This window comes from Plasmodium brasilianum, chromosome 12 (assembly GCF_023973825.1).
Source record: "Plasmodium brasilianum strain Bolivian I chromosome 12, whole genome shotgun sequence".
NCBI classification, from domain to species: domain Eukaryota; phylum Apicomplexa; class Aconoidasida; order Haemosporida; family Plasmodiidae; genus Plasmodium; species Plasmodium brasilianum.
In genome coordinates, this window is record NC_090125.1 from 3,322,503 (window position 1) to 3,344,804 (window position 22,302).

A 22,302-nucleotide genomic window follows, 5' to 3' on the forward strand; every position below is an offset into this window, starting at 1 on the left:
TACAATTTTGAATTTTGTAGTTATAATTCTGAATTTTATACTTAAAATTTTGAATTCTGAACTTTCTTTTTTGAATTTTGAATTTATAGTTATGAATTTTTTTTTCTGTTATTTTGGAACATTATTATGCTAGCGTGTTATATATGTTTTTAAATCTCCAACTTTGTTTTTTATTAATATTTACATTCATATATATCCTTGCATACTTATATTCGCGCCTGCATACATACTTGAACAATATACACATTTTTTTTGCGCACATTTTTTTGAGGAAATACTTAAAAGTTCAATATTTGTTCATGTGATATTCATGAAGATTAGGTTGCATTAAGGAGACATTTTCTTATGAATGATATACTTTTACGTTTATATGTTTTTTAATCATTAAAGAAATTTTTTTTTTAAATGGAAAATTGTTATATGATCATTTAATTTCTATAATAACTAATGGTATATAAAAATATTCATTAAATGTAAGAAGAGAAGATTTTATCTATATGAATGTCTAAATAGGATGTGAAATTTAATAACCTGTTTAATTTGGCGTATACTATATGACAATTAAATTATAAAATTGCTTAATCTCCTCTTAATTTTGTATTTTCATGTTTCACTTTTGCATGCACCCGAAAAAAAAAAAAAAAAAATACAGATTATTAAAGGAATATAAAAATAGAATAAAAATATTTTTGTTACGAATTGTACAAGAATTTCTTTTTTGCCTCTTTCTTTTTATTTTTACGTTTTTAATTTGAATATCACTAAAATTTAGTAAAATTTTTTTAAGGTTACATCCGAACTTTTTAATTTGTTCGTATTTACAGACATACATGAATAAATAAACATACACCACTAATAACGCGCATATAAGTATAATCAAGTAAACATACGTACGTAAACATACGCAGATAAACATACATATATGAACATATGCAGATTAACAGACGAACATAAACATACTCAGATAAACATACTCAGATAAACATACTCAGATAAACATACGCAGATAAACAGACGAACATAAACATACGCAGATAAACAGACGAATATAAACATACGCAGATAAACAAACGAATATAAACATACGCAGATAAACAGACGAATATAAACATACGCAGCTAAACAAACGAATATAAACATACGCAGCTAAACAGACGAACATAAACATACGAATATCTGTTTCTCTGCACGCTATTTCTTATATCATTTGGCCATATTTTATTCCATTTTACATATTAGCGGACGCAATTTTTTTTTTTCTTTTTTTCTTTTTTTCACCTGTTTTTTTAATTTAAAATTTTTTTTTGAAGTTTTAAATAAGCATTGAAATATAATATTTTTAAAAAGTACTTTTGTTGATGTGTTGAATTTGCATGAAAATAAATAAAAGAGCAAAATTTTAAAGAAACCAGAAATTTTTTTAAATAAGCATTTGTACAAAATAATGGAAGTATTAAGAAGGGGTGAATTATTTAAACCAAGAATTAAAAGAAGCAGGAGCATAATTGAAAGAGAAGAAGGTAATAAGGAACATGATAATAATAATCAAATAGTGCTTTATGGAAATTCTTTTAAGAACAGTTCGTTGTGTTATGCATGGAATGCATATTTTGATAAGAACAAGATTAAAAAAAATATTATGGTGTGTTGCGATTTAAACAAAATTTGTGATGATATATTAAAAGGAGTAGAAGATAATAGTTTTACTATGAAAACATTTTCCTTTTTACTTATTGGAGTATGTAATATATACAAGAAAAAGGTGTATTTTATTGGTCAAGACTATGAATTTTTAAAAAGAAAGATAATGTCTTTGTACAAAAATAAAGATCAGGATTCGAATGAATTGATAAGAGGAAAAGATGCTAAAAGAAGAAAAGTAGGAAAAGATAATGATAATCAAAACTCAAATAAAAAAAGGCTAAATAGGACGTCTCTTAATATAAAAAGGGGATCAATAGGTTTAAATGAATTAATACCAACAGGAATTGATGATTTCACGGGTAGAAAATCACGTTTTTCGGTAAATGCTGATGAAATAAGTATAACTGGAACTCAGAATAACAATTATAATGATATATTTAATGAAAACGAAATGAACAACCAGATACTTATGGACATTTCAAATTTTAATTATCATAATTTTGATAATGAGAATGGCAATTATAGTGGCACCTACAGTGGTAATTATGACGATAATTATAGCGGTAATTATAACGATAATTACAACGATAATTACAACGATAATTACAACGATAGTTACAACGATAGTTACAACGATAGTTACAATGGTAATTATAGTACTCAGCATGTCATGGAAAAGGTGCTAGAAGGATCTTACGTTTCTAGAAATAGTATTCCAATGAACAATTTTGATGGGTTACATTTGAATAGAGCATTATCTGAATCCATTCTTCCAATGGACAACCTGAATGTAGATAATTCAATATTGAATAATGTGATTCCAAAGAATATGTTTTCCAATTTTGAAAATTCTTTAAATGAAAAGAGCATGGGAGGGGAATACAATAATTTAGAATTGAATCCGTTGAACAGGAGTAATATTTTTTCATCCATGAACCTTTACAATAATGTGGAAAATAATAACGCTATTAATAAGGAATATTCTAATGTAAATAATATGAATATCCAAAATGACTACACAAATGTGATGAGCGGGCAACTATCAGGTATATATAGATATGATAGCAATAATAATGCCAATAATTCGAATAATGCTAATAATTCTAAAAATGCGCATAATGCTAACAATAGTAATAATAGTAATAATAATAATAATAGTAATAATAATAATAATAGTAATAATAATAATAATAATAATAATAATAATAATAATAATGAGGATGTGCATAATGACAATAATGCGTTTCATCATCCCTTCAGCTATGTGAACGGTCAGGAAAAGGAAAATAATATATACGGAGGAAGTATGATAAATCATAATAATACTGGTTTAGCAAACAGTTTGAATGGTTTTATGAACACATCGCGAGATTTTCAAAATGCGTCATATGATCATATGGCATCCATAAATAACTATAATAATAATAACAGTAGTAATTGTAACCGAAATGCAAATAACTTTGTGTCTCCCTTTCATAACATGCACAGTTCAGGAAACAATAGAAAAGATTTGTATAATTTAAACCCGTTCATGAGCATGTATTCAATGAACAACAACATTAACAACAATAATCACAACAACATTAACAACAATAATCACAACAACATTAACAACAATATTAATAATGTAGATAATATGAACACTTATGGGTACTTTTCACAAAGGATACAAAACAACTTTGGTGATTTAGATGCCATGAGTAATGTTATGGTGGGAAGTATGTTCAGCCCTCAGAAGAAAAAAAATATGACAAGGAAAAATGACTATTTGAATTTTTTAAATTATGAGACATATCAGAACTTTGATTATTTTGATCAGAAGGATGACGACGCGTTCATTAAGAAGTTGAACACATTGCTAGGATTAGATGATAACGAAGAAGAGGAGAAGGATAAAGAGCGCATGGTTAATGTAGGAGAAGGTAATACTGCAAAGGGGGTTTCTAGTCCAGTCAATGGGGATGACAATAATAATAACAGAAATAAGTCAACCGACGATGGGAAAGAAAAGGACGGAAAAGATAATCCAAATTCGTCGAGCAATGATGTGGATAAAAATAATCAAATAATTCTGAACGAAGAAGAAGATAAAAGAAGAGAACTTTCCGCTTCAAATGGAAATGAAAACCATCAAATAGTAAAAAAACGGAAATTAGAAAAACATATAATAGACAAAAATTATATAATAAAAGATTCAGTTATTAGAGAGATGCTAAAAAATGAAAGTGTAAATTATAAGTACTTTTTAATTGATTCTATAAACAAAGAAATAAATGAAAAAATTCAAAAGGAGTATCCAGCATTTCAATATTTCTTTTTACAGACAAATAATAATGATAAAATAAAACCACAACTTAAATTGGAAATAAATTTTGGATATGATTCATGTGATTATGAGAAAAAAAAGAAGGCACTTGAAAATTATTTAAGCTACTCAGTAAATAACAAATCGTATTTATATGAAAATAAAAATGTGTTTGAGCATTTTAATATGAAAAAATGTTTAGATAATATTGATGAACATATGATATCTAGTGAGAATGATATCATGACGAATAATTTCTTATCCTTTGAAGACGGACGTGAAGAAGGGACAATGAGAAGTGATATGATGAATTTTGAGGAAGTGAGAGAACAGATAAATATAATCCCATTCGATTCACAAAATATGAATACAGATGAATATAAAAATAGGTTTAGTGTAGATCCATTATTATCTCAAAATGATCAACTAGATTTGAATCTGAATGACTTAAATTTTAAGGATGATGATATGGATTATAGGATACATTTAGAAAGTCAGATGTCGAAAAGCTTGATTATGTATAAAGACGATGAGGATAGTATTAATAAAAGTAATGATTTACAGAGTATTAATTTTTTAAGTGATAGACTGAACGACAAATTAGACGCAGAATTCAACTGCCCTTCTTTGGATATATCTGTTAACTCTAATCAAGATTTTTCTAATATTTTTAGTAAAGACAATGAAAGTTCATTACTAGAAGACAGAAATTTAGAAGTGAATATTAATCTGAACCAAGATTTTGATTTGATTGCAAAAGAGTTATTAGAGGTCTATAAAAGTTTATCAACAAAAGTTAATTATATATTCTTCGATCTAATTACAAAAAATAGAAAATCAAAGGATGAAATTTCTATTTTGTTTTATATCACCTTACATTTGGCTAATTTGGGCTACATACATATGATGCAAAAACCTGTTCTTCCTGACCAGCTAGATTATTATGAGGAAAATTTTTCGAGACCCATACTGATACAGTACATTGTTCAGGAGAAGAATAACTGACTACGCGCTACGTCTTCAACTTTACCTTCAGCTGCTGTTGTGAAGTTAGGTGTGCATATACATGTGTTGATATGGTTGTGTACGCATGTATGTGTTATAAACTCTGTGTATTAGGTGCATGTCTTCTTCAAAAGCGAACATTTACGCCTTCTTTTTAATATATTATTTTCTCCTAAGATTAAATAAACCCCTCATCTATGAAACATTTTTGCAAACACGCATGTACATGTTCGCAATATGAGTGTTTCTCTTCTGACTTTATATTTTTTTACAATATATTTTTTTTTTTTTGCTTTTTTTTTTTTATTTATATAGTATAATATATGTTTGACATTTCTTTTTTTTTTTATTTTATATAGTATAATATATGTATACCATTTTTTTTTTTTTTTTTTTAAATCAGCGTACATGAACCTTTGGCTAACTTCTAAAAATTGTAAATTAACTTTTTAATATTATTAAGATGCTTCATAAAATTTTAACATGTCACTTAAGATTTAAATGTGCATATGTACGTAAAGGATGGTTATATATACAAATGTATGTATTAATGCACGCATACGCAACTTTCTTTACGTTGTTTTGGGAGAATAAAACAAACGAAAGGAAGTAGTACATTGCTCCTCTTAAATGAATGAATAAAAAGGAATAGCAAAGAACAATTTATTGTATCCCATAATGAAGAGAGGTGCTCTCAAAAATGAGCTTTTTTAATGTATACATTTTTTATAGTCATATGTTCATGATATAACATGGTATTTGTTGGTAAATGTATACAATTCTTTGAATGTGGAGGATATCTCATTTATGTTTGACTTGCCTGTAATGCCCTTAATAATGTTAAAAAAATAAAAATAAAATTAAGGAAAAAAGATTAAAAAACGGAAAAAGGGAAAATGGGGAAAAAAGGTAAACGGAGAAAAAAAAGCACTGCCAGCCAACAAGCCTGATATTTTTTTTACTTCATTTTTTCCTCATTTTTGCTGTATTTTTTTCAAATAAGCTAAAGTCATAAATGCGCCGAAATAAATGTTAGTTATGTAATCACTGTTCAAGTACCAGTGTAGTAATTATATGCTTAAAATGGAATGTCTATTTTTAAAAAAAATAATTTTTTTTGATAATATATTTAAAATAACACATAACATATAGTAACACATTATTATAAATTATTTCTTAAATTTTTGCTAAGTTTTCATTTTTTTTTTTTTTCTCTTTTCCCTTTAAATGTGCTTTGTATTTTCATAATATTTCTGTATATGTTTAAACTTTTTAAATTTACGAAAAATTTGCACATTCTTGTGTTATATTACCATCATAAACATTCTTATCGTTATCATTACAGCTGTACTAATCACAAGCACAATCATTATAGTGATAATATTTCTTTTCTTTTTTTTTTTTTTTTTTTTGTGAATAACGTTCGAATGCTGTATTTGTATTTTTCCAATTTTTATGACCTACTGACTATTTATTAAGCTTAAACTGTGGAGATATAAATTTGAACATGTTAAAAAAATATATACAAGTGTCATATATGCATATACGTAGTAATAATATGTGTATATTTTACAATTAATGTTTCGTATTTCTTTTTTTTTTTTTTTTTTTTTTGTATTTGAATATAGTCATTATATACGTGAAGATACATGTAAAGGTACATGTGAAGATATATATGAAAATATATGCTAAAATACATGCTAAAATACATGCTAAAATACATGCTAAAATACATGCTAAAATACATGCTAAAGTACATGCTAAAGTACATGCTAAAATACATGCTAAATACATGCTAAAATACATGCTAAATACATGCTAAAATACATGCTAAATACATGCTAAAATACATGCGAATATTTAAGTCCTTTTTTCTTTTTTCTTTTTTAAAATAATTTGTATGAGTATTATTGTTTTATTTTGTTGCGAACAAATAAACAAAAGTACAAGTAGATTTAATAAAGGAAATTACGGGAGTGAAGTCGGTCTAACATCTAGACGTTCTCTTCCCTGAAATAAGAGCTTTGCTAAGAATAAATGCTATTAGCTTTTTTTTTAAATTAACGAATACATAAAATTTGCGTAGTATGGAGATTTAATAAAACGCATGCTTATAAATATACACTTTTCTTGTTAACATTTTGAAAAGGATATAAATGAATAATAAAAAAAGAAAATACAGAAGTTAAAAATAGTATGCAACAAGTCGGTTGTATTGGAAAAAACAACTAAGAGGATAAGTAAGCGGATAACTAAACGGATAAGTACATCTGAAGAGAGCACGAAAAGAATTTTAAGCTTTTTTTTTTAAATATTTGAAAGAAAGGGTAGCAATTGATGTATGAGAGGGAGTAAATGACATATGTTAAGACAAGAATACATTGATAAGTCAAACGGTAATAGAGTGACAAACCGTTTTATTAACTTCTTACGGATAGTTGGAAATAAGTGAGAAACATGAAATTGCTTTATTACACAGTAAGACATACTGAGGACAATGAGTGATGATGACTTTTTTCAAGATAAAGGTAGTTGCTCATTGCAATATATTAAATGTAAAACAAGTACAAAAATAGATGATATATTAAAAAGGCGAAGAGATAAAAAAATTAAAGAGGAGGAGGAGGAGGAGGAACAGGGCAATTACTCAAGAGGAGGTACCTTATTGAAATTTCAGAAAAATGAAAATACTGGTGTAATATTTAATATCGGTAAGGGGAACAACAACGATGGTAAGAGTATAAATGAGGATAGAAGGAGTGGCAGTAGGAGTGGCAGTAGGAGTAGCAGTAATAACGGTGCTAGTAACGGAAGCAAAATAGGTAGTCGTAATGGAAGTAGTAACGGAAGCATTAGCGAACATAGAGAGAGCTCAGAAAAGCACTGTACAAATAAAGATGGTAAGAAGTTGTTATCATTTAACAACTCGAATAAGTACGAAATGAAAGAATATTCTTCTAAGGGCAATAGTTTCAAAAGAACATATAACAAATACTATTCAGATAAAAGTATATATGAACATAAAAATGTGAACAATTATTCGAAACAATGTTATTCTAATATATATAATAAGGATGAAGGCAAAACTATAGGGAATTATTCCCAAGATGGTAAACATTATAATACCATGGACGATATAAGAACAAGTGCTGTAGATAATGATACATTACATGATAAAATGTTGAAAAAAGAAGTAAAAAGCTGTAATAATATATCGACATTTCAAATTGCAAATAGTAAATTAATGCATGTAAATTCGTTAGGAAATCTACGGGATTATGAAAATAATAGAAGCGGTAGTGGTTATCTTAAAAACGTGTATGAAGAGAAAGAAGAAGATGTAAATATTTATTTAAAAAACAATCTAAACGTTCTTAAAACCCCTAGCACTGAACTAATTCTAAATAGAATAAAAAGTAATGACGATAGGGACTATAAAAAGGGAGATAACTGCCCAAAAGACTACGATGTTGATGATGATGATGATGATGATGATAGCAAGGATGGGCTTTTTACGAATTTAAACAAGATATACTTAAATGATGTAGATATAAATAAAACACCCACGAAGAGTTTTTCAAGAAGCTATTTTGAATATTTAAAATTCGAAACAGCGGGAAAAATGAATATGAGCGAGTTAGAAACACCTGCAAATCTAAAAGACGAAAAAGAAGAAGATACTACAAACACTCCGTTTATAACATACTACTTGGCTGGGAAAACTGTGAATAGTCAGGTAAGTGAGGAGGGGAAAAATGAAGGAGATGGATTACGAGGTAACCCTTATGATATCGAAAAGATGTGTACTACCAACAAAGAAACTGAAAATGTGTCTAGTAGTTATCTTTTGAATCATTCTAATACGTATGATAGAAAAAGTTTAAAGCATTACGATTTGCAAAAAAAAGTAGACATCATAAGAGGAGGGGGAGAACCTTTCAAGGACAATGAAAAGATCATTTCCAATGAAAAATTCCTAGCATGTGCTGGAGATAACAACGACAACGACAACGATACACGAAATAACAATCATGTTGCTTGTAACAGGGATTTATGTGATGGTGATATTTTTAATAAAACGTTTAGTTGTTCAAAAAAATACAATTTTATAAAAACGAAAGAGGAATATGAGGCTATGCTTAAAGATAAGGAGACCACAAACGGGCTGCACGTGCATGCAAGCAGTAGGAAAATCCTGTCGAATAATTATAACAAGAATAGCAATAAAAGCAGCAATAATGTTAGCGGTAGTGGTAATGATGTCAGTTTTACTGATAAATACTTCTCCTTTAACCCGTATAATATAATGAATACAAAATCTTTTAAAGCCGATTTTTTTAAGGAGTCAAAGGGTAGTAACAAGGGAAGTATTGAATTTGCTCCTAAATGTAAGAGCGAATTGCTATGTTATGGGGTTCAGGATAAAATGGATTCTGAAGAGGTATGGAAAGGCATTCAACCTTTAAATTCGGGGAAGGTGAACCATCACAGTAAGTTTAATGAAGAGAATAACGTTAAGATAGATGGTATCTATTCATTCTCATTTAATACAAAAAAACCTAATGATGAAGTGAGTCACGATAGTATTTATAGAGATACAACATTAGTCAGTGAAACCTTGAGGAAACGAGCGAATATCGATGATCTGAGTAAAGCTCTTACTACGACTAGAAGTTACAGTGATAGAAATATGAAGGACTCTCGTGTTAAGATATACAGAAATTCAGGCACAGATGCTAACACTATGGGTGACTCTAACCCCTTTAATGATTTAAAGGGGGGTGGAAATTATACAGATGCTCCTGGCAAAGAAAATGATGAAAAAAATGGTGTAGAAAATGGAGAAGAAAATGGAGAAGAAAAATATGATCAGTGGTACAGTGACAAAATAAGGAACGTAGAACAGTGCATTAGTGAAAGTAAAAAATATATATTTAAAAAAGAAAACATCACGAATGATGGAAGTGCATTAGATAAGGGGGAACAACCTCAACCAGTAGGTGTGGAGGATGTATTCCTTGCAGTAAGCGCAGGGAATTGTGAGAATATCCACAATATGTACCATAGGAGCAACGGAAGGATCGACAAGAACGGCATGAATGCCATTGGCAGCTTCGATGCGAACGTTGTCAATGTTGGATTTGACCGAAACTATGACGGGTATAATCACCTAAAGGAGAGTGGAGAAAGGAAATTCTATTCGAATAATTATGAAAAGGTTCTAAGTAAGAGTCGATATTGTGACGATCTAGGAAACGTGATAAATAATCCACAAGAGAAAAAAAATATGACCATAGATATTAGTAGAATTAATAAAGGAATTCATTACGTGAATATGCATGTAAAGGATGACAAGGACATTATTCAACAAGTGGATGTACATGGAGGAGATAATAAAATATATAAAAAAGGATCGAACGATTCTGTAGAGAATGAATATGCCATATATAATAACGGAATGAATGATAACTATTGCTTAAATATGCATGATGAGTTAAACTTAAAAGGAAAAAGGATATTTTCAGTAAATGAGGTAGGCAGTATGAACAGTAACATAAACTGTAATTATCATAGTATTAATAATTATAATAATAATAATAATAATAATAATAATAATAATAGTGCTACTATCGATCATTCAATTCAAAATGTGATGAACGAACACAAGGATGGTAAAATACCCCCTTATAATATTGCTAGCTATAATAATGCTGGTTATAATACTGCTAGTGTAGACAAGAAAGAGGGTTTGAGTAATATATGTAATATGTGTAATATAAATAAAGAAGTAGATGATGCAAAAATAATCAATTTTTGCAATGTTTGTGTAGGAGGAAAAGAAGCTTACTCATGTATAAACAAAAATCTTACAAACGAGTTATGCGAAACAGCAGATTTTGGATGCAAGGAAAACAGTGACACATATGAATTCAGAAATGATGATAACACCATTAGAATAATAAGTGGTAATAGTAGTGGTAGTCGAAACAGCAGTATCAACAACAATTATAATAATAATAATCATAATCGTAATAATCATAATAATAATAATCATAATAATAATAATCATAATAATAATAATCATAATAATAATAATCATAATAATCATAATAATCATAATAATAATAATCATAATAATAATAATCATAATAATTACCATTTGCAGAACGGTGAGATGGTCAATGGAAATAATTTAAGGCAGTGCTGGTTTGATTACATGAATAGAAATATTAATAACATAAGTGCGGATGATATAAAAAGTATGCTCTTTCATAATAATACTCAAAGCGTGAAGAAAGAAAATGGCGCATTACCAATTCACGTTTTTTCGAAAGACGGAAATGATGAAGCTTTAAATGAATTTATCATTCAACAGATAAAGGGTAGCGTAAGTGATGTTATTGAAAAGATGCTCAACAGTAAACAGAAAAATGTGTTACAGAAAATAAATGACATAGGTGTAGAGAGGAACAGAAATGCAAACGAATCTTTCTCAATACTTCATGGTGATACCAGCGGAAGAGGAGAAGAAAGGTATAACCTTACCAGTTGCACTAATTGTCCAAGTGATGAAAACGACCATTTTGAAGGGGAGCGTGAGCAGGAGCAGCGGAAGGGGATGCAGCAGAGGATACGGAAGAGGGTACAGAAGGAGAACGAACAAAGCAAGGATGAAGAGACAATATGTACAAGTACTAATAAACTAAAATGTGGAAACAGTGACGGTAACAATGAAGATAATAATGGACTTAATAACAGAAGTGATGGTAAGAGCAAAGGGATTTCTTCCCCGACAGACGAAGAAAAAGTAGAAACAGAATGCTCATATAATCAGTGGGGAAAAGTAGATTACGCAAATGCGCCTATAGAGGGAGGAGAAATAGTGAAGAAGGAGGAAAATATAGACATATCAAATGACAACATGGTAAAGTTTAATGATGAGGACTATCAAGAAATTAATAAACTAAATAACCACCTAAAAATGAGCAAGGTGAGTAAAAGAATTGAAATTAAGAAGGACGAATTAGAGAATAAATATATTAATTGGAAGAATATATTATACAACTGCATTGATATAATATACTATTTAACAAATGAGAATAATAAAAAGAATAATAAAATGAATAGCTTATTAAGCGAAATAAATAATATTAATGAATATGAAAAGAAAATCGAATATTTAAACAAAGAAAATGAAAAACTAAGAGTCGAAATAGTACAAAAAAATGAAACAATAAAAATGAAGGATATTAAAGAGAGAACAAATCTGAACAACAAAATAACAGAACAGTTAAAAAAAATTACAAGTTATGAAAAAGATATAAATATATATAAAAATAAAATAAACAAATTAAATAACAAGATAATATTTAAAGATAACGAAGTTGAAAAGGTAACAAAACAGTACCATGCTATTTTGGATGAAATAGAAAAATGCAAAAAAGATGCGAACAATGTTGTGAAGAAAATGTTAAATAAGAAGAGCACCAATTTAATGGATAAGCAATGTTTGGACATTTCCAAATATTATGAAATTCAAATTAGTACTCTTAACAAAGAGGTTAAAAGTTTGAGGGACCTTGTCAAAAGTGAGGCAAAGGAGAAAATTATATTGACTAAAAGAGTTAAGTTATTGGAGCTGAGGTGTGGAACTAAGAAGGGGGAAAAGGCGGGGCATAACTCCGGCAGAAGTGGAAGAAGTGAAAGTAGAGGAAGTGAAAGAAGCGGAAGCAGTAAAAGCAACAGAAGTGATACAAGTAGCAACAACATAAGAAGACGCACTAAGTGTAGCGGATGTAATATTAGTGACAAGGAGGATGAAGTGCAAAGTAGGAAAAAAGGAACAGTGAAGAAGAAGCCTCCAGGGGATGAAGATTGCGCCAAGTTATCAAGCGAAGAAAGAAGTTTAAAAAAGAACAAAAGCGAGAGAGGGATAAGCAGCAGTTACGCAGAAAAAAAGGGAGATGAAAAAAATTATGATCTGATAGAGGAAGGTAAGTACAAAAGGATGTATCAGAATTTAGTGGAAGAATTGAATGAAATGAAAAAAGATTTTGAGAATCAGAATATGTTACATGCGAAAAAAATTGAACAGTTGGAACAACATCAAGAGATACAAAATATTAAGAATCAATTAAATGCATCTGAAAAGATTGTTGAAGTGTATCAAAATATATTCAGAGAAAATGTGAATTATATAAAGAATGATAATTTGCATAAAATAGTTTATAATAATGAAACAATTGATGAGTTCTCGTCCCATGGCGCAAAAAAGAATAGCTATATCAACGTAAGCACCTGTGCAAAAGATAGCTGTAATTTAACAAATACTGAAAATGTGAACAGTAGCACAAATGTGAATACAAATATAAACGGAAATATGAACACAAACAGGAATAACTACGATTATTTGAGTGAATGTAATAACCTGTTTATTCAAAATACGGGTATTAAAATAAATGGCAAGTCATATTACCACAATTTAACAAATTCCAGTGGGTCAGAATTAACAAAGAAGGTGTCTCATCTGTATAATGATACTAGCAAACTTCTTAATCTCCCCTATGATATAAGTAGTAGCCTAGTGAACGCTGTTAACAATAATGGTAAAGTAATAGAAAATAATAATTACCTAAATGATTTTGTAAAAATGTACATAGAGAATACCCCAATGGATGAATTGCTTTGCGATTTTAAAAATGATATAAACGAATTAAAAAAACAAAATAAAACAAAACAAAACAATTATGAAAAAATTTTTGACAATAATAGTATGAAGGTGCTGTTCAACAATTTAATGAATTATGAAAAAGTTCAACTAATTAATATATTTGTAGATATTTGTAGTGATTTAAAAACTGACAACATATTTGTTATAGTTCAGTTTGTGAAATTTTTATCCTTTATTGTGTATAGACAGTTCCCCTTATTCACTTCATTTTATTATGATGTTGCCTCAATCGTTTCAACAAATTCTGCAAAATTTGATGAATGTATAAATATTATAAAAAAGTGGAAAAGTTGTTATATAAATGGTCAAAAATATCATATTTTTAGAAGAAATGTTTTATTAATTTTCCAATCCGATTTAAAAAATGTTAAAAAAAGTGAGATAGACAATAAATGCATGGATATTATGAAAACCCTTTATCGAAAGAACTTGGAAATGTCCAAGTACTCCAATGTAAGTTCCCTAACGCGGTTACATTCCTTGTTACGAAGGAAAAGTGGGAAGGGAGGAAAAAATGCACATATACATATGTATATGTATACATGCACCGTCATATGTACCTACGTACATACATACATATATACACGTATACATACGTGCATACATGTATACTTAGGTACATATCCCCCTTATGTTCGCAAAATGATGCACGCAAGGTCTCCCTCATTGTGGTACGTACCTTTTTGTTCGCAGGATTCGTTTGAAAAGGCGGAATATATACTAAACAAACATTCAAAAGAAATTATTAGTAAAATTATAAAAACGTACATGAACCTTTACAACATAGAAAAGATCAGCAACATCATTTCGCACATGAATTCCATGAACTCAAAGGTAAGAAATGTTTGGTAGTCCACACATAAATAAGTGTACACATGTATGTGCCTATGACACATTAATACGTGCATATGTGTGTTTTTATTCATCTGTTTATTCCTATTGATTGGAAAATTTATGAGCCTTTCTTAATATATAGTACAATATAGCATATATATATATATATATATATAAAAAATAGCGTATAATAATATAACATATGGAGCACCGTTTTACCTATTTTGATATAACCCTTATTTCTTCTACTTCTCTCCCCGTTTTTAGCTAAAAACACAGTCTTATTTTATTAGATCCATATCGTCTTGTTTAAATTTGAATAAAACGGATAATTTTCAGGAGGTGAAAAAAATAAAAAAATATAATAAATATAAATGAAAATGAATAAATAAATGATATATATACATATGCCTCTTTTTTCACATTAATCTCTTCTTCCCCCTCTTCCATTTCTTCTTTGTCCTTATGATGATGCGAAACACATATGGATTGGATGTATTTATTTTTGACAGATTGAAAATAGAATAAAGGAATTAGCGGCGACAAAGGGAGTTAACGAAAAAATAAAGAACAGGTAAGGGTCTTCCATCTTGAATAAGGATATTAGCGCATGTGCTTACACAAAGATATATATAATACATATAATATTCGTACATACACACGTACGTAAGTGCGTATATTCGTATGTGCATATGGGCGTATGTATATATTTATGCTCGCATTTATTAACACGCGAACACCTTAACACCCCTGCTTCTTCACTTACAACAGAATAAACGTAGAAGAAATCGACGAATATTTGGCCGCTTACACAATCATGGGTACCCTAAAGAAATACTTGAACATTACGCTTACTAAGGATCTTTTGCCGTCTATATCAAAAATCATTCAGAAAAATAAATCATCCTTATGAGTGTAAAGAGGTTTATATTGTTAATTATGATGTTATCTTTTAGCTTTTTACCTTACTCCCTCTTAATCTTTTTATTTTTTTCTTACATTTTTTTTTTTTTTTGGTGATAATATTTGTCTTTTTTATTTATTTTTTTTTTTCATTCCTTTTTATTTTTCTTTCCCTTTTGAAATTCGTTTTTTGTCAATTTATTTTTCGCGCAGTGATTTTATTTCGAATATTCCCTTCGCTGATTTATTTTTTTTTATTCTATTTCATTTTTTTTTTTTTTTTTTTTTTGTTTATCCCCTTTTGTTTATATTCATGCTTAAATTCACACGTATGCTTATAAAATAAAAAAGAAATATTCTAATTATAATAAACTACTTAATTTACCTTATAAAATTGTTCCTTAAACTTATCTTTTAATCACGCGAAATTTATCATTTATTTTTTAAAATATGTATAAATGAGAATGCATACACTACCGATACAATGGAAAAATCAGTACAACTATATCTTACGAAATTGAGAACGGAACGGGAACATACATATATATACATGTACATATGCAATATGTATTTATGTATGTTTATAAAATGCGAGTAGAGAATTTTACGTACCACACTTCGAATCATATTGTATAGCATACATAGACGCCATAGTAACATAAGTTAGAAAAGGACGAACGCAAAAAGCAAAAAAAAAAAAAAAATATAATATAAATAAATGAATGAATAAATTAATGAATAAATTAATGAATAAATGCGTGAATAAATAAATAAACATATAAATAAATAAGATATCCTATTTTACCTTCTCACATGGCACTTTTAATAATATCAACAAAGGAATCCTTTAAAGAAGCATTGCCAACCAAGAAGCCATCAATATCTTCTTGTTTAATTAAGGATGCACAATTTTCTGTGTTAACACTACCTCCATAGATAATTCTAATTTGTTTAGATTGTTTTTCTCCACAAATATCTTTTACAACTTGTCTAATTTCTTTATGAACAGTCTGAGCTTGTTCAGCTGTTGCTGTTTTTCCTGTTCCTATTGCCCATATAGGTTCATAAGCTAAAATGACATCATCAAAGTTTTCAATTAAATCAACAAAAGCTTTTACTTGTTTTGTTATCACTTCGATAGTTTTACCTAATTCTCTTTGTTCTAATGATTCTCCAAAACATACAATTGCTTTCAAGTTAAGCTTTATGCATTGTTGTAATTTTTCCCTCACATCTTCATCAGTTTCTTTAAAATATTTCCTTCTTTCAAAATGTCCAATTAAAACATAATCAACCTTCAAATTTTTAGCAATTTCTGCGCTAACTTCGCCCGTATATGCACCACTACCATATCTTGAAATGTTTTGTATACCCATGCAGAACTTATCTTTCAACAGTTTTCTCGTATAGTCGTAGTGAACGAACACAGGATATATAACAACATCTGAAGGGGGGAAGAGCGTTGTCAGTGTGTAAGTTTATAAATATTATGTGTATTTATGTATGTACGTACGTATATTTTATGCGTATACATACATTTTATATGTGTACATACATTTTATATGTGTACATACATTTTATATGTGTACATACATTTTATATGTGTACATACATTTTATATGTGTACATACATTTTATATGTGTACATACATTTTATATGTGTACATACATTTTATATGTGTACATACACTTTATATGTGTACATACATTTTATATGTATACATACACTTTATATGTGTATATATATTATATACATATGTACACGCAAAATTTTCAGCATTTCATTATATATTAGCTTGTATAGGTAAAATTATGCAGTAACATATAAAACTACCATATACAATTCATCCTTTCCCCCCATCCCCAAGTGTATACACTTAAATATAATATGTTACGTACAACATATAATATAAATCATTATATATTCCCAATGAAATTACTACATACATTTCATAATTAATATAGAAATATTCATATAAAAAGAAAAATAAATGACTTAGTTGTTGTTTTTTTCCACTGTTGATATTGTACTCTTGCAAGTATGTATATATGTACCCATATATATGTATGTATAGGGGCATGTATGTTTACCTAATTTGCTTGGATCAAAGTCCACTTTATTAAAACTCTCTGTTAAGGACTTTATGCTCTCAAGGGTTCCATTGCACTTCCAGTTAGCAGAAACAAAATATTTTCTTGTCATTTTCAAGAAATATAAAATAAAATGTTCTTCGAGATTTATAAAAATTTTCTTAAAAAATATTTTTTAACCCTTTCACTACGATGGTATAAAATGAACAAAGGCGCAGGATAATTAACTATTTATTTATATAAGTATGTATAACATATATTTATATATATATTTATATGTGCACATATCAAGCGTTCATCTTAAATATTTCCACAAAATGCGATTTCCGCTTAACAGATGTTACGCTAAGACAAGTTTATAAAAGTAATATTCGTAGGGTAAAAATAATTAGCTTCAAAATATAAATATGAATTTAAAAATTATTAATTAAAATTCTTAAATATTGATTCCGTAAACTATGGTGAAACTGGATTATAGTGGCAAGTTCAGTCGATATATTTACATATATACTTAATATATGTATCTACAAAAATTGATTTAATTTAAAATGAAAAATAGATAAGAATCAGGATTTAATAAAATATTACTGCATCAGTTTTTTGTTTTTTTTTTTCATCTTTTTCCTCTTCTACTTCTACTTCTACTTCTGCTTCTGCTTTTTTTTTAATTTTTTTTAACTTTTCAATTTTAAAAAAGAATCTTTTTAATGTTTGAAGTTTCTTAACTTAATAATGGTCCTACTATGTTGTTTTCTTAATTTTAATTTTTATGATGTATAAAATTTTATTTTTGCCCACATCTTAGAATTCTATAATTGAGAAAAAAAATATTATTTGTTTTCTTTTTCATAATTGTGCATATATAGTTATTTTATGTTTGTACTTTTTTTCTTTTTTCTTTTCTACTTTCTTTTTTTTTTTTTTTTTTTTTTTTTTTATGTAGAGCACTCGCAGGGGTACAATATGCATGCCTGGTAATAGTACTTTTTCTGGGCTTTCATAACATGCACTACTGTTTTAAAAATATGAAATATCATCTGGAAACTCTTCACATGGATGTTTTAAAGAGGATGAGAAAACATATATGTATTGGTACATATATATATATATAGATGTATGCGGTAATACTTGTACAAGTACATATAAATTTATAAGTAAAAAAAGTAACCTTACGCAAGTAATTGTCTCCTTTATAGCATTTATTGAAATAATTTTTAAGATAAACCCATTAGCAAGTAGGTTACAAACACTTCCTTTCAGCATTTATAAAAAATTTTTAATTTATGATATTGCAAAAATTATGTACCCTTTTTTCATTTTTTCACAAATGAATATCGATCGTTTGAACAAGAGAGACATTTGCAGGTGGAATATCCAAAAAAAAAAAAAATGAAAAAACAACGAGCACTTAAGTTCTGCATCCCAATATATACATCTATGCACATGTATACATATATACATATTTATAAATACATAATCACATCTACATACATGTGCAAATGTTCAAAACTAAAGACAGTAATATTCTTTAAGCTAGATGTAACAAACTTCAGCATAATAGGATGGTAGCTTTTTGCAAACACAACATAAGTAGTGCAAACATTAAATTGAAAAAAAAAAAAAAAAAGTCCCGCGATCTTGTACATGCTAAGAGATATATATATATATATATATATACAAAATTACATATACACATTCACAAATAAAGTACTACTCTTTTTTTATGAGTCATATTTATTTTTCAATTTTAAGAAGCTGCAATTCTGATAGTTGATTATTATGTCAAAAACAAAAAAATTTATATACATTTTGCATGTTATCATATATATATATATATATATATATATATATATATATATATATAATATATATATATATATAATGAGGGTATTCATAAAAATGTAGAGCATCTACATTTTTAAGATTTTGCCTATTCTTGTATATAACCATTTTTTTAAGGAAAAAAAAAAATTTATTATCATTATTTTATATATTTTTATAATAAATAAAATGATAAAATTATAAAAAAATAATACTGAATAAAAAAAAAAAAAAAAAAAAAAAATTAAATTAATAATGTGCAAAAATAAAAAAAAAGAACTAAATTATAAAAAAAAAGATTGTCTTCATATATATATATATATATATATATATACTTATTATATTTTAAAAAAGGGGCAAATGCAAAAGTACACATGGATAATACGAAAAATGGAATACAAGGGGAAAATATATACCTACATATATGCACCTACATACCTATATACGTATATGTATATATATATATATATATATAGGTAGACATTTCCCCTTTTTACACATTAATAAAATACGTCGTATCAGTTCACATTAAATTTCATGAATTATATTAATTTATATTAAAAAGTAATGGAGAAATAAAAACTTTTTTTAAAAAATTCAAAACAAAAAGTCTAGATGAGTTTTATATAATTCTGCTGTTTTCACTGAAGTCCTTCATGTTGTTATACTGTTAGTATAATAATTAACATTGCTGTAATTTAGCCATCATCATGTTAAAATTGTAGTAATTTCAATATTATTATAATACACACATAAATAAATAATTTTAATGAATAAACAGTTTTTTTCTTTTTTCTTTTCTTTTCTTTTCTTTTTTTTTTTTTTTTTTTTTTTTTTGTTTTAATGACATTATAAAAATGGGTATATATCTATATATATATTTATATAGATATTACGCTGACAAATAAGCATAATACGAATAAATAATCTTAACTGAGAAATAAATTTACCAATATCCCATGTACTTCGTAACAATAGCTAGCATAATGATAATAACTGGTATTAGTTTATTGTCAATAAAAAACTTATTGTAATTGCTACTATATGCTTTTAGTTGATTTTTTAAACTTTCATTTTCTTTTTCTAATGCTGCTTTTTGCTTGTCCACAAAAACGCAGTAATTTAAAAGTTCATGATACTTCCTCTGCATACCTGGCAATCCACCTTTTAAACCTTCGTAAAAAAATAAAAATAAAAATTAATTTGGTTAGTTACCTCATGTATACTTACATATATGTACGTATGTATATATTTATGTATGTACATGTTCAAATAGGCACATATATGCATGCACACACACATAGGAATATATATATATATATATATACAAGGTATAAGTGCTCAATACTGGTGTAAGTATATCTTTTTGTTTTATACCTTCGGCTATATTAGTATCATCTGTATTTAAGTTATTTTCTACATAATTTAAATTATTATTTTTATTATTCATTTCGGAAAGTGGTATATTATTAGATGGTAAATAGGAATGGGGTAATTTACTAGTACTTTCATCATTTAAAACAACTATAAGTTTATGATCTTGTATTTCGTTTTTATTAACTGTAACCCAAAATTGTTTATCGACAACTGTATCATCATCAACATTTAAACACTGAACTTGAAATTTATCATTTGTTATATTATCTTTATCTGATAAGGGTTGTAAAATTATTTGAATATCTATTGTTTCTCTTACATGAATTAAGCCAAAAGATGGTCGAACTAAATAATTGTTCGGAGCTGTTGTTTTTATTTTAAATGCAACCTTTTTATCACTTATATTTTCTAATTTCACAACTTGTGTTACTGCTTGAAAATGAACAAGAGGAAATTCTATATTTTTTTCTGGACTTACTCTCAGTAGTTTCATTTTTAAACTTTTCCTTTTTAAATTTATTTCGTTTTGTCCTCCTTTTTTTATTCTTTAAGTTGCTCCTGAATATAATCCTTATTTTCCCCCTCAATTTAATCTTTATTTTCCCCCTAAACTTGTTCTTTTTTCTGCCACTTAATATATACTTTTTTTTTACACTTAACTTTTTCTTGATTTTTCCTCTTAATCTGTTCTTTATGCTGCCCCTTGATCTGTTCTTTATTTTTTTTTCTTATGTTGCCCTTTTCTCCTGTTACAAAAATTCCAAATCTTAATTTGTTGGAGAAAAACTTTTGAATTTCTTACAATATTTTTATTTTTAATTATTTTTCAGTATGTCAAAAGTATATCTAAGTTATAAAAATGTATAAACCTTTAACTAAAAAGTTCAATGTATTATGTATAAAATAAGTATTGCATTATATTAAGGAATAATAAATGGCTATGTGAAATAAAAAAAAAAAAAAACTATAATAAAAAAATACGTACAAATATATATATGTACGTACAAATAATATATATATAATACGTACAAATAATATATATATAATACGTACAAATAATATATATAATGCGTACATACATATATATATATATAATATAATAAATGTAAGTGTATATGTACTTTTTTTTCCTTTATGATACAATTTTTAAACAAAAAACTTTTTATTAATGAAAAGCATTGGAGGGATAGCAAAATAGAAAATAATATATATAAATGGAAAAAAGAAAAAAAGAAATAATACTGTATTAAAAAAAAAAAAAATTGCAAAATTTTATACAAATCAATGTGAATCAATTACAATGTTTAAATATAATTTTTTCTTATATTTAAAAAAAAAAATAAAGGCTTAAAATAAAAAAGAAAATAAATCTAAATATTTTTTTATCCCCACATGGTATATACATATACACGTATATATATTTATACGTACATAATACATACAGTATATGCATATTATAAGAGTAAAAATGTATTATATATATATATTACATATATGCATATATACGTGCATATACATTTTATTATGTATGTATATGTACGTGTTATATTTATACTATATTATAATAAAATAATATTTTTATATGTAAAAT

The 22,302-nt window shown here is 27.2% G+C and overlaps 4 protein-coding genes across 4 annotated transcripts; 2 read left to right on the forward strand and 2 right to left on the reverse strand.

The window, feature by feature from the left end:
* Positions 1-1,444: 1,444 nt before the first annotated feature.
* On the forward strand, positions 1,445-4,954 carry MKS88_004677 (uncharacterized protein; the record flags this gene model as incomplete). Its single annotated transcript, XM_067217873.1, has 1 exon — positions 1,445-4,954. The coding sequence occupies one exon, from the start codon at positions 1,445-1,447 to the stop codon at positions 4,952-4,954; it is 3,510 nt and encodes a 1,169-aa protein (XP_067072258.1).
* Positions 4,955-7,451: 2,497 nt separating this feature from the next.
* On the forward strand, positions 7,452-15,432 carry MKS88_004678 (uncharacterized protein; the record flags this gene model as incomplete). Its single annotated transcript, XM_067217874.1, has 5 exons — positions 7,452-14,138; positions 14,379-14,519; positions 14,787-14,861; positions 15,032-15,093; positions 15,291-15,432. The coding sequence occupies 5 exons, from the start codon at positions 7,452-7,454 to the stop codon at positions 15,430-15,432; spliced, it is 7,107 nt and encodes a 2,368-aa protein (XP_067072259.1).
* A 799-nt stretch (positions 15,433-16,231) lies between these two features.
* MKS88_004679 (triosephosphate isomerase) lies at positions 16,232-17,625 on the reverse strand (the record flags this gene model as incomplete). The annotated part of the gene is made up of 2 exons (XM_067217875.1): positions 16,232-16,866; positions 17,514-17,625. The coding sequence occupies 2 exons, from the start codon at positions 17,623-17,625 to the stop codon at positions 16,232-16,234; spliced, it is 747 nt and encodes a 248-aa protein (XP_067072260.1).
* A 2,655-nt stretch (positions 17,626-20,280) lies between these two features.
* Positions 20,281-21,204, reverse strand: MKS88_004680 (vesicle-associated membrane protein; the record flags this gene model as incomplete). Its single annotated transcript, XM_067217876.1, has 2 exons — positions 20,281-20,507; positions 20,712-21,204. 2 exons carry the CDS (start codon positions 21,202-21,204, stop codon positions 20,281-20,283), a joined length of 720 nt encoding a protein of 239 aa, XP_067072261.1.
* Positions 21,205-22,302: the final 1,098 nt, after the last annotated feature.